This window comes from Eurytemora carolleeae, unplaced genomic scaffold (genome assembly GCF_000591075.1).
Source record: "Eurytemora carolleeae unplaced genomic scaffold, Eaff_2.0 scaffold185, whole genome shotgun sequence".
In the NCBI taxonomy this organism is placed as follows: domain Eukaryota; kingdom Metazoa; phylum Arthropoda; class Copepoda; order Calanoida; family Temoridae; genus Eurytemora; species Eurytemora carolleeae.
In genome coordinates, this window is record NW_019396153.1 from 294,758 (window position 1) to 308,917 (window position 14,160).

Sequence of the window (14,160 nt, forward strand, 5' to 3'; positions counted from 1 at the left end):
AAGTTCATGGTTGCATTGTTCTTTACAGGTTTATGTTTTATCAAGAGATTTTCTTAAAACTAGTCTCAGTCCAACCATTTTCAGCTACATCATTGTTATCTAGGTGTTCATAGATTCACAGCACATTTATTCTAAATCCTATAGCTTGTTGATGGTCCTCTGTATTCTGTATTTGATATTCTGCATCATTTATTACGTATTTTAAATATCCTTTATCCTTTAGTCTGTATTCTGTATTCTATATCCTGTATCATGCATCCTGCCTTATGCATCCTGTATACTTAATTGTATACCCTGTATCGGTTAACTTGTATCTGATATAATGTAACCTGTATCTTATATGCTATTCTTAGTTTCCTTTTCCCTGAAGCCGAAAAATTGTATATTGTTTCATATGTATCTAGTATCCTGTATCAAGTATGTGATATTTAATGTGTCCCATTTATCTGGCCTGTATCCTGCATTCAGTATGCAATATCCTGTATGATGCTATCCAGTATGTTATATCCAGTATCCGAAAGCGATATCCAGTGCTCTGTATTCAGTTTGTGATATCCTGTATCCTATATTCAGTATGGGATATTCTGTATCCTCTATTCAGTATTGGATATCCTATAGCCTGTATTCAGTATGTGATAACCTGTAGCCTGTATTCAGTATTGGATATCCTGTATCCTGTATTCAGTATGTGATATCCTGTATCCTGTATTCAGTATGTGATATCCTGTATCCTGTATCAGGACTGCCTCTAAACTAAACTCGGACCGAATCCTCTACACTGTAGAGAAAGCTAGTGCAGGGAGAAAACAAGCATCACTTTTTATAAAACAAGGAGGAGTCAAAGTAGGAGTAAGAGTAGAAGTAGGAGTAGGAGTAGGAGTAGGAGTAAGAGTAGAAGTAGGAGTAGGAGTAGGATAGTAGTAGGAGTATGAGAAGGAGAAGGAGTAGGAGTAGGAGATGGAGTAGAAGTAGGAGTAGAAGTAGGATAGTACTAGGAGTAGGAGTAGGATTAGGAGTAGGAGTAGGAGTACAGGTAGGATTAGAGTACAGGTAGGAGTAGGACGAGGAGTAGAAGGAGGAGTAGGAGAAGGAGGAGGAGTAGGAGGAGGAGTAGTGGAGGAGTAGGTGTAGGAGTATGAGTATGAGTATGAGTATGAGTAGGAGTAGGAGTAGGAGTAGGAGGAGTAGGAGTAGGAGAGGGAGTAGGAGTCAAAGTAGGAGTAAGAGTAGAAGTAGGAGTAGGAGTAGGAGTAGGAGTAAGAGTAGAAGTAGGAATAGGAGTTGGATAGTAGTAGGAGTATGAGAAGGAGTAGGAGTAGGAGTAGGAGATGGAGTAGAAGTAGGAGTAGAAGTAGGATAGTACTAGGAGTAGGAGTAGGATTAGGAGTAGGAGTAGGAGTACAGGTAGGAGTAGAGTACAGGTAGGAGTAGGAGTAGGAGTAGGAGGAGGAGTAGAAGGAGGAGTAGGAGAAGGAGGAGGAGTAGGAGGAGGAGTAGTGGAGGAGTAGGTGTAGGAGTATGAGTATGAGTATGAGTATGAGTATGAGTAGGAGTAGGAGTAGGAGGAGTAGGAGTAGGAGAGGGAGTAGGAGTAGGAGTAGGAGTAGGAGTAGGAGTAGGATATTTTGTCACTGATTTGAAAGTTTATTTGTCTTGCAGATTGCAGAATACAATTTTAAATTGTTTATTTGAAAAGCTTGATGTCTTTTTTATAACTCAAATTTTCTAATCCATATAACTTTACAATCTGTTGGTGTAGACCTTTGATATTTCAAACTTTGATTATTTTATTCAACAGAATTTAAAGTTAGAAATATCTAATGTCTACGACATTGGATTGCAAAGATAAAGAAATTAGAAAATCAGAGTTTGTGGCGAAGACTCAATTCCTTTATGTTTTATTATAAAAAAGTTTTTAACCAGAAGACGACATTTTGGATCTTTTCATTTCGTCTGTTTTTATTCAACCTTTTTAATCAACGTTTTAAAAACATTTTCAGGTCTGGGTCAGTTGTTTACCACGATCAAATAGATTATTACTATGTTCCACAATTCACATATCTTTCAGTATTTTTGGCAACCAATTCTTCAGGTATTGCTACTATAGTGAAGTTCAAATTATTAAACGATAAATTTTAAGATTTAAATATTTTTTTTGCTATTCTATGGTTTTCATACATGTTTTAGATATTATAAATAAATTTACAAATATGTTATATCTATATTTTGTTTCTTAAGAAGTTTGTGTTTGAGATAAGGTTTGTTTTCTTTAAGATATTGTATTTCCTTTATCTAAAGGTTTTCTTTACTATTAAGTTTTAAGTTCACACAATTTGAGTATAAACTAAATTATTTTCTAAATTCTAACTTGGAAAATAACTTGATTTCTTTTTTTTTTAGTCTTTACAAAATTCTAAATATTTGGATTTTCCCTTTAAGTCTGTTTTCCAACAAATATGAGTTAAAAGTGTTCAGTTCAGAGTTTAATACTGATGAAGGAAACATCACTGCTAATCCTTGTCCTGCAGCAGGGAATACAGCTGGATTTAACCATACCAGAGGAGATCTTATCTTTAATGAAGAGTTTGATACGATTGATGAATCTCGGTGGACTCATTGGATCTCTGGTTGGAGAGGAGGAAACTGGGAGTTTCAGTACTACAGGAACAACAGGAAGAACAGTTATACCAAGGATGGATATTTATTCATCAAACCTTCCTTAACAGCAGATGAGTATGGAGAAGATTTTCTTTATAATGGAGAACTCAGTCTGTGGGAAGAAGGATGTACAGATTCATGGAATATTGACGGGGGCTGTGTTATTCACTCCGGTGGAGATAACATTGTTAATCCGATTCAATCTGCTAAACTTGTTTCTAAGGATAAATTTCACTTTAAATGTGGAACTGTCGAAATCAGAGCCAAACTGCCTAAAGGAGATTGGCTTTGGCCAGCTCTTTGGCTCATGCCTAAAGATTCCAAATATGGAGGTTGGCCAAGATCTGGAGAAATTGACATGTGTGAGTCTCGAGGTAATGAAGACTTAAACTGTAATGGTGTTGCACAGGGTAGACAGCTAGCAGGTTCTACGCTGCACTGGGGCCCGGATCCAGGTAGTAATGGTTTCATGAAAACATCATGGTGGACTGTTAATGAGGAAAACGATTTTAGCAGTGACTTTCACCTCTACCGACTGGAGTGGAATGAGGACGGAATTAGCTCCTTTATGGATGACAATTACATCGGAGGTGTTTATCCTCCTGAGGGTGGATTCTGGGAGTTTTGAGATTTCAACGGAGACAATCCTTGGAAAGATGGAACTAAAATGGCACCCTTTGATTCAGATTTTTACTTTATTTTGAACGTAGCTGTTGGAGGGAACTTCTTCCCAGATGGTTGTTACAATGCTAATGGTGAGAAGCCCTGGCAAAGTGGGAATGTTCCTGGATCCAAGAAGAGCTTCTGGGAGTCAAGCAGGGACTGGATTCCAACCTGGAATATAGATACAGAGGACGGGGCTTTACAGATAGACTACATCAAGGTCTGGAGTTTGTAGAGTTATGTTTTACATATCTATATAAATAATCTTTTTGTTTGATTACTTGTTTGTATTCAATAAACGTCAAAACAGCTTTATAGCCAATCCGGCCCAAATTACCCCCAGAGAAGGTTTATAAATATACAGGGTTCCCACAAAGAATAATTCTATAATGATGACCTGAAACCAAAGAGAATAGAATATATATTAGAGGGGAATTTACTAGAAAAAAGTGTAAAACGGCAATTTTGTTGTACTGTTTCCATACTGCAGGTGTACTTCACATATTTATGCTATATAACCTTTTGGGCCCTGGAACATCATTTTATAGAAAATCTAAAATTAATGTTAAAAGAAAACCAAATTATGAAATAGGCTGGTATCATAATTGACCAATGATCATTTTACATAGACTCTATGCCTTTCACTTTATAAACGATGATTTTCCGTTATAACTATAAATCAAATGATGTTTTTTATTCACCTAATTCATTATAAAGTTTATTTAACCGCTTTAAAAAATTCGAAATTGAAATGAATATCTAGGGAACATACTGTATTAATGTACTATACTAAATATAATTTGTGAACATTTACATGATTTGTACACTTTTAACTCCCTTTCAGGCTGAAAGGGACTGAAAAAAATCATACCGAGTGATTCTTTAAATTCCCCTCTAATATATATTCTATTCTCTATGCCTGAAACTGTTTCACAGTAATTAATCCCGTTCATTTGAAATACCGAACCAACTTTCAGACATTAGCTAGGGCAATACATGCAGACCAAATAAATCATCTTCTTCTTGTGAGATTATTTTTTTTAAATATAACTATCTAAAGGTTTGAGTTTGTTAGAAATGTCGAATATTATAAAGTTCTAGTTTAAGTTTTATAGTAAAAAAGGTCATGCTAATTGTTTTACTATTTATAAATGTTAAATTTTAAAATTTGGTTTACTTGTTTTAATTAATTCTTTCAGGGTACAAGACGTAATTCCCAATCCCTCTCTAAAATGGCCTAATTAATTTTGCCTCATATAATGTATTATTTACTGTATAGCTTGCTCAAGCTGCTTGAAAGTCGGCCCGGTACATGAAATGAACCTGAGTATACAGTGTATTGTCTACCTACACTGTTTTAAAAAATCAATTAAATATATAATATTTGAGTTTCTGGTTAGTCATAGTTATTCACAGCAATTAAACATGGAATTAAAAGTAATATTTTACTTTGACAGAGGTTCCCGTTTTGTAATTTCCACAAAAAGTAGTTGAACACAATTTTATTGGCACAATATTTTTTTGGGGCAGAGCATTTCAAGTGGTTCAAACGGTCAAAGTAGTTCAAGGGATTCAAATGGCTCAAGTTGTTCAAGTGGTTCAAAGGGTTAAAGTAGTTCAAGGGGTTCAAGTAGTTCAAGGGGTTCAAGTGGTTCAAGGGGTTCAAGTGGTTCAAGGGGTTCAAGGGGTTCAAGTAGTTCAAGGGGTTCAAGTGGTTCAAGGGGTTAAAGTAGTTCAAAAGGGGTTCAAGTGGTTCAAGGGGTTCAAGTGGTTCAAGGGGTTCAAGTGGTTCAAGGGGTTCAAGTAGTTCAAGGGGTTCAAGTGGTTCAAGTGAATAACCAAATACATATTTTGATAAGGAATGAGAGAGGGTTTAAACCGTATACATAACAGAGGTATGTTTACAGAGCCTCGGAACCTTAATCGATGAACATTAAGAATTTATTCCCGGACCTTTTCATAGTCTAACACTATATAGTATAGAGTAGACTGTAGAGTAGCCTGTAATGTACTCTTTATATTAGAACACACCAACTATAATTACAGTTATGTACTCCTTATATTAGAACACACCAACGATAATTACAGTTATGTACTCATAATATTAAAACACACCATCGATAATTACAGTTATGTACACCTTATATTAGAACACACCGACGATAATTACAGTTATGTACTCATAATATTAAAACAAACCAACGATAATTACAGTTATGTACTCTTTATATTTGAACACACCAACTATAATTACAGTTATGTACTCTTTATATTTGAACACACCAACTATAATTACAGTTAAGTACTCTTTATATTTGAACACACCAACTATAATTACAGTTATGTACTCTTTATATTAGAACACACCAACTCGATAATTACAGTTATGTACACCTTATATTAGAACACACCGACGATAATTACAGTTATGTACTCATAATATTAAGAACACACCAACGATAATTACAGTTATGTACTCTTTATATTTGAACACACCAACGATAATCACAGTCATGTACACTTTATATTAGAACACATCAACGATAATTACAGTTATGTACTCTTAATATTATAACACACCAACGATAATTACAGTTATGTACTCTTAATATTAGAACACACCAACGATAATTACAGTTATGTACTCTTTATATTAGAACACACCAACGATAATAACAGTTATGTACTCTTTATATTTGAACACACCAACGATAATCACAGTTATGTACACTTTATATTAGAACACACCAACAATAATTACAGTTATGTACTCTTTATATTAGAACACACCAACTATAATTACAGTTATGTACTCTTTATATTAGAACACACCAACGATAATTACAGTTATGTACTCTTTATATTAGAACATACCAACTATAATTACAGTTATGTACTTATAATATTTGAACACACCAACTATAATTACAGTTATGTACTCTTAATATTATAACACACCAACGATAATTACAGTTATGTACTCTTAATATTAGAACACACCAGCGATAATTACAGTTATGTACACTTTATATTATAACACACCAACGATAATTACAGTTATGTACTCTTTATATTATAACACACCAACGATAATTACAGTTATGTACTCTTTATATTAGAACATACCAACGATAATTACAGTTATGTACTCTTAATATTATAACACACCAACGATAATTACAGTTATGTACTCTTTATAATCGAACACACCAACGATAATTACAGTTATGTACACTTTATATTATAACACACCAACGATAATTACAGTTATGTACTCTTAATATTAGAACATACCAACGATAATTACAGTTATGTACTCTTAATATTATAACACACCAACGATAATTACAGTTATGTACTCTTTATAATCGAACACACCAACGATAATTACAGTTATGTACTCTTAATATTATAACACACCAACAATAATTACAGTTATGTACTCTTTATATTAGAACACACCAACTATAATTACAGTTATGTACTCTTTATATTAAAACACACCAACGATAATTACAGTTATGTACTCTTAATATTATAACACACCAACAATAATTACAGTTATGTACTCTTTATATTATAACACACCAACGATAATTACAGTTATGTACACTTTATATTATAACACACCAACGATAATCACAGTTATGTACTCTTTATATTAGAACATACCAACGATAATGAATGTTCGCAAATCCCCAAAAGGTTCAGGACAATAAGTTGTACGAAAAGTGACTGTTATTAAGCATGTGACTTGTGATCATGAAAAGTTTTTATTTTAGCATTCTTTTGTAACATTCATATAAATAACATTCACCCGGAATTCTAGGTTTCGTTCTAATGAATTCGCGGCTTTTGTTTACGGAATATTTAGGGTTTCCACCTTGAGCGCAATTGTGAGCCCTGTAAACTCCACACAATTCCGCGCAATTCCACGCAAAGAACTGTAAATTTTCCCCTTGGACTCTTGCTTTAACGTTCTAAACCTTATCGTTGCAACCTAATGATGTTAATCTTTGATATATTTGAAAATACTTTGAATTTTTGACCCAGAAAAAACTGGTCTACGACATCAGGTTCAGTAGATATATAGACAAATATTAGTCTATGATGTCGCTTTAAAAAATGGAAGAAAAACGTTCAAATTCAGCCCCCTCCCCACATTGAAAGTTATAAAAGGTTACGGACACCCCCTGGAAAAAATCCTGTTTACGCCCATGAAAAAGGTAGTAGACACCAAGAAAGTTTTTATTATTGTTTCAAGAACCATAGTAGGAGGAATAGTAAAATGTAGGTTTTTTTTCTCTGGTTTTTAAGATAAATTTAATTGTAAAAAAGAATCAAATTTTTCAGGGTTCTTGGGTTCAGGTACCTTGGGTAAAAGAGTCATGAAGAAAACGAATTATTTGCCCCTGTATTACATAATAATTCTGCAATCCCATTTTTTTATAAACACCATTTAAAGGTCCAAACTGACTTTAAAATTATATTCTAGAGCACTTGTTCAAAAAATGGAAATACTAAATTATTTTAAAGGTATATGGTAATACGGGGCAAATCTAAGATACTCAATTATCTGTTTAGGCTGCAGTACAACTACACCAAATATAATTCGTTCTCTTTGTAATTTGTTTACCCAAGGTAGCATGGTACCGTACCTGGAAGAACCAGCTTAGGTTAGATTTTTTGTTAAAATTATTTCTAAGATCAAAGACGATCTTCGAACCGTCTCTCAACTAAGATCAAAGACATCTTCAAATCGTCTCTCAACTGAGATCAAAGACATCTTCAAATCGTCTCTCAACTAAGATCAAAGATGATCTTCATATCGTCTCTTAACTAAGATCAAAGACGATTCTAAGACGATCTTCAGATCGTCTCTCAACTAAGATCAAAGACGATATTCAAATCGTTTCTCAACTAAGATCAAAGAATTTCTTCTAATCGTCTCTCAACTAATATCAAATAAGATCATCTAATTGTCTCTCAACTAAGATCAAAGAAAATCTTCTAATTGTCTCTCAACTAAGATCAAAGAAGATTTTCTAATTGTCTCTCAAATAAGATCAAAGAAGATCTTCTAATTGTCTCTCAACTAAGATCAAAGAAGATTTTCTAATTGTCTCTCAAATAAGATCAAAGATGATCTTCAAATCTTCTCTCAAGTAAGATCAAAGACGATATTCAAATCGTCGCTCAACTAAGTTTCCTGCAGGGGCATCCTGTTTAAAACCAGTAAGTAATATATTGAGAAGAAATATGAAAGGACTAAAAACTGAGGAGAAAGGATCGGGATATATCGGTCTAGTATTCGGGAATTTCGGTTTTTTGGCACGTCCTTAAGAAAGGCTGTAATGCAAAGGAAAGGAAAAAAATGTTTTACTTATCCAAGAAGTAAATATTATGGCTCTTTTGCTGTTAGAATTGTGCATTGTAAAAAACTATTTCTTGAATATTAAATATTTATTTCTATTGTAAAAAGCCAGAAATACGTTCTGTTCTGAATGCTTAACATGAGCGCAATGAAAAAGCATGTTTACATTTGTCAAAACAACGCATTTCTGACCTCTAACTTTTAAGTAACCCAACTTGAAGCAAGATTACCAAAAACTAGACAGAAATGATCTAGTCCATGTTTTGGCTAGCTACTTTTTTTTGGATAAAATTCAGAGGCCATGTCTTTTATCATCCGTGGTTAAATAAAGGCTCAACCATGATAATGTGTTTAAGTCTTACTCTTGCATAGTTGAAATTTGTTTAGAATTTTTACTAAATATGAGTCTAGTTGAATGCACTGAGTTTCACTTGTATCCATGTTGATTGTTGAACCCTGAAGGAAAGCTTGAGTTAAACCGTTTCTCGAGGTTTTCAACCTAGTTCGATACATTAGTAATTATATTCAGTTCATTTAGTATTTTCAACCTAGTTCGATACATTAGTAATTATATTCAGTTCATTTAGTATTTTCAAAACCTGAACTTCTTTACTTTTTTATTTAGTATTTTCAATACCTAAACTTCTTTACTTCTTCATTTAGCATTTTCAATACTTCAACTTCTTTACTTCTTCATTAAGTATTTTCAATACTTTAACTTCTTTACTTCTGCATTTAGTATTTTGAATACTTTAACTTCTTTACTTCACATTTATTATTTTTAATACTTCAACTTCTTTACTTCTTCATTTAGTATCTTCAATACCTAAACTTCTTTGCTTCTACATTTAGTATTTACAAAACCTAAACTTCTTTATTTCTTTATTTAGTATTTTTAATACCTAAACTTCTTTACTTCTTCATTTAGTATCTTCAATACCTAAACTTCTTTGCTTCTACATTTAGTATTTTCAAAACCTAAACTTCTTTACTTCTTTATTTAGTATTTTTAATACCTAAACTTCTTTACTTCTTCATTTAGTATCTTCAATACCTAAACTTCTTAACTTTTTTATTTGGTATTTTTAATACCTTAACTTCTTTACTTTTTTATTTAGTATTTCTTATACCTAAACTTCTTTACTTTTTTATTTAGTATTTCTAATACCTAAACTTCTTTACTTTTATATTTAGTATTTTTAATACTTAAACTTCTTTACTTCGTTACTTCTACATTTAGTATTTTCAATACCTAAACTTTTTTACTTCTTCATTTAGTATTTTCAATACTTAAATTTCTTTACTTCTTCATTTAGTATTTTCAATACTTAAGCTTCTTTACTTCTTAATTTAGTATTTTTAATACTTAAACTTCTTTACTACTTCATTTAGTATTTTCAATACTTAAACTTCTTTACTTCTTCATTTAATATCTTCAATACTCAAACTTCTTAACTTCTCATTACTGATTACAGATAAATATAAAAAATAAAAAGTTTCAATAGATTTTCAAAAACTCCATATATTACTACAAGAAAAAGTTGTAGAAAACAACCAAATTATGGACTTTATAAGGGGAATTCTTTTTATAAAAAGTGAAACCAGGATTACCTCAGAATAAAAGAAGAACTGATGTAAAATGCTCTTAAAATTTTTTTTCTTTTAGAATGTGAAAGTTTTACTTTAATGAACGACTGAATGATTTACCATGGATTTACCCTATTTCTAGACTGTTTTTAACTGTAAAAAATAATGTAGAGTCTGGCCTGATTTTTAACTTTCTTACAAATGGAATTATTATGCTAAATAGTCACTGAGCTAAAAGCTAATCTGGAAATACAAAATTTATAAAATTTTTACATAATTCAAATGTTAATGTCCATTCTAATAAAACAGTTTCAACATGCATTCTTAGGAAAATTTCTCAAATATTATCTTATTTAATTTGTTTTGCAATAAAAACTGCTTAAAGGGATTATAGATATGAACTATACAGAGTGGCTGGTCCAATTTACGACGGGACCATGTGAACCTTTATAATGGTGTAAATGAGAGGATATCGCAGTTTTCTACATACAACAGTGCGGATTTCTGACAAATGCATTATTTGTTTCTACACAAACTATCTAATATCAGCACTTCCCTTTCTTGAGAAACCACAATTGAAAATAATCAATGTTCATCTAAAAAATAAGGATATCTCTTGCATCTTTCATCAGATTAAGGTTTAACTTTTTTCCTGATAGCTGCTGAACACTCAAGTGACTCATCAGTATTCAAAAAGTGCCATCTCCGAATTACTTAACGGCAACAAACATACAGTGATAGCCAGAAAACTCCGAAATAGGAAGACGACTTTTAGAATTAAGTTATGACTTTGAACAGTCCAATAAGCTTGGTAAACAGCGATTGTGCAGTGCAAACAGAGCCATTTCACTGAATTGGTATCTAGTAAAACTATTTGCTTTTTACAACAACAAATACACTTAATTATTGATTTAAAGTCGTCTTCCTTTGTCAAGATTTTATGGCTATAAGTGTATTATAAAGAAAAACGTGGAGGAAGACATCTTTGTTCAATCTCTTTAAAACTTGACGACCACTTCGTGCTTATTGTTCTTCGTGGGTCCTCGTTTCTACAATAAAAACTCCATTGTGCGAGTTAAAACTAAATTTGCTTAAATGGAATCGCTGTAAATCGTACCATAATTCATAATACATCAATTGAAATAACGGCGATAAATCTTTCAATTATGCGTGTAAAAACTTTCAAATTGAAGCGGAGTTAGTCATTGCGCTACACACTGATTTAACAGTTCGATCCTTGTATCAGCAAGCTGTTTCTATCTCTGACAATTTGACCTTTCAACATAAATGTTTTGCCTTCTTTCTTATATATTTTTTGTTGTCAGTGAATAGGTTTTAATTGAGAAATATTAAAATTGTTAGATTATCTACCAAACCACAATTTTAGAATCCAATTTCAAGAAACTAAACAAATCTCGTCATTTTTTGTCCATGGCAATTAACCACAAGTTTTTAAGAACAATTAATAAAATATGAAGTTAGAATAAAGAACCATATTTATTCCTGCTCCAAACTTGCAAGTTTTTTAACATGAAAAAGATAAATAAAATTTATTTAGTTCTAATTTTGTTTATTATATTCATTTATCCTGTTTTTAATTTATTATAAGTCTAGGGTGGCAGTGTGTGCTGGGGAAAGCCTTTATAATAAAATCCATAAAAAACATAATTATGCTTTCTCTGCCTGGCCTGGACTCAGACAGTTAATCTAAAATATCTTTTAAATGAATTGTTGAGAATTAAATAATTTTTATTATTAATTTTGAATACACAAAATATCCGGGGATATACTGAATATTCCTGGGATATATTGAATATTCCGGGGATATATTGAATATTCCGGGGATATATTGAATATTCCAGGGACATATTGAATATTCCGGGGATATATTGAATATTCCGTGGATATATTGAATATTCTGGGGATATATTGAATATTCCGGGGACATATTGAATATTCCGGGGTCATATCGAATATTCCGGGGACATATTGAATATTCCAGGGACATATTGAATATTTCAGGGACATACTGAATATTCCAGTGACATATTGAATATTCTATTGACATATTGAATATTCCAGGGACATATTGAATATTCCAGGGACATATTGAATATTCCAGGGATATATTGAATATTTGAGGGACAAATTGAATATTTGAGGGACATATTGAATATTCCAGGGACATATTGAATATTCCAGGGACATATTGAATATTCCAGGGACAAATTGAATATTTGAGGGACATATTAAGTATTCCGGGGACAATTTTAATATTCTTGAGACATGTTGAATATTCTATGGCAATATTGAATATTCCATGGACATATTTAATATACCGGGGACACATTGAATATTTCGGGGATATATTGAATATTTTAGGGACATATTGAATATTCCAGGGATATATTGAATATTCCGGGGACATATTGAATATTCCGGGTACATATTGAATATTCCGGGGACATATTAAATATTCCGGGGACATATTGAATATTCCGGGGACATATTGAATATTCCGCTGACATATTGAATATTCCGGGGACATATTGAATATTCCGATGACATATTGAATATTTCGGGAACATATTGAATATTCCGGAAATATATTGAATATTCCAGGGATATCTTGAATATTCCGGAGATATATTAAATATTTCAGAGACACATTGAAAAATCCAGGGATATATTGAATATTCCAGGGACATATTGAATATTCACGAGGACAATATTAAATATTCCAGGGATATATTGAATATTTCGGGGATATATTCAATATTCAAGAGACATATTGAAAAATACAGGAATATATTCAATATTCCGGGGAAATATTGAATATTCACGAGGACAATATTTAATACTCCAGGGATATATTGAATATTCCAGGGACATATTGAATATTCACGAGGACAAAATTGAATATTCCAGGGATATATTGAATATTTCGGAGATATATTCAATATTCAAGAGACATATTGAAAAATACAGGAATATCTTGAATATTCCGGGGAAATATTGAATATTCACGAGGACAATATTTAATACTCCAGGGATATATTTAATATTCCAGGGACATATTGAATATTCACGAGGACAAAATTGAATATTTCAGGGATATATTGAATATTTTGGAGATATATTCAATATTCAAGAGACATATTGAAAAATACAGGAATATATTTAATATTCCGGGGAAATATTGAATATTCACGAGGACAATATTTAATACTCCAGGGATATATTGAATATTCCAGGTACATATTGAATATTCACGAGGACAAAATTGAATATTCCAGGGATATATTGAATATTCCGAAGACAATATTGAATATTCCAGGGACATATTGAATATTCACGAGGACAAAATTCCATATTCCAGGGACATATTGAATATTCCAGGGACATATTGAATATTCCGAAGACAATATTGAATATTCCTGGAATATATATATATTAAATATAAAAATAAGAAGCTAATTGTCACAATGAAAAAGTTTTAAAAAAACTTTTATTCTTGTTATTTGTGCACGTAAAATGTATTAGATCATCTTTTTATAAAGCAGAAATCTCTGTTTTTTTTTGTTTTTACGTATGATCATAACGCATAAACCCCTTTAACTATTAGTCACAAATTATCATCGGGTAACTCATCAGAAAGGAATTGAGTCTTTGCTACAAACCCTGATTTTTTTTTAACTCTATATCAAATAATTTAAGTTTGAAAAATCAAAAGATTACACTATTAGGTTACCAAGATAAAGGAATTTGAAAATTTGAGTTTACTGCAAATACCTAATTCCTTAATTTTTGAGTTTAATACATAAAAGTTTTGAGATTCCTGTCCATTGAACCCGTAACACATTATTTTTTTCAGAAAA

The 14,160-nt window shown here is 31.8% G+C and overlaps 1 protein-coding gene across 1 annotated transcript; it reads left to right on the plus strand.

Annotated features, from left to right (window-relative positions):
* Positions 1–1,299: 1,299 nt before the first annotated feature.
* LOC111696622 (beta-1,3-glucan-binding protein-like) lies at positions 1,300–3,643 on the plus strand. Its single transcript, XM_023466277.1, is given in 2 exon segments — positions 1,300–1,421; positions 2,317–3,643. Coding segments are annotated over 2 exon segments (1,362 nt in total). The 3' UTR covers positions 3,557–3,643.
* The last annotated feature ends 10,517 nt before the right edge of the window (positions 3,644–14,160 follow it).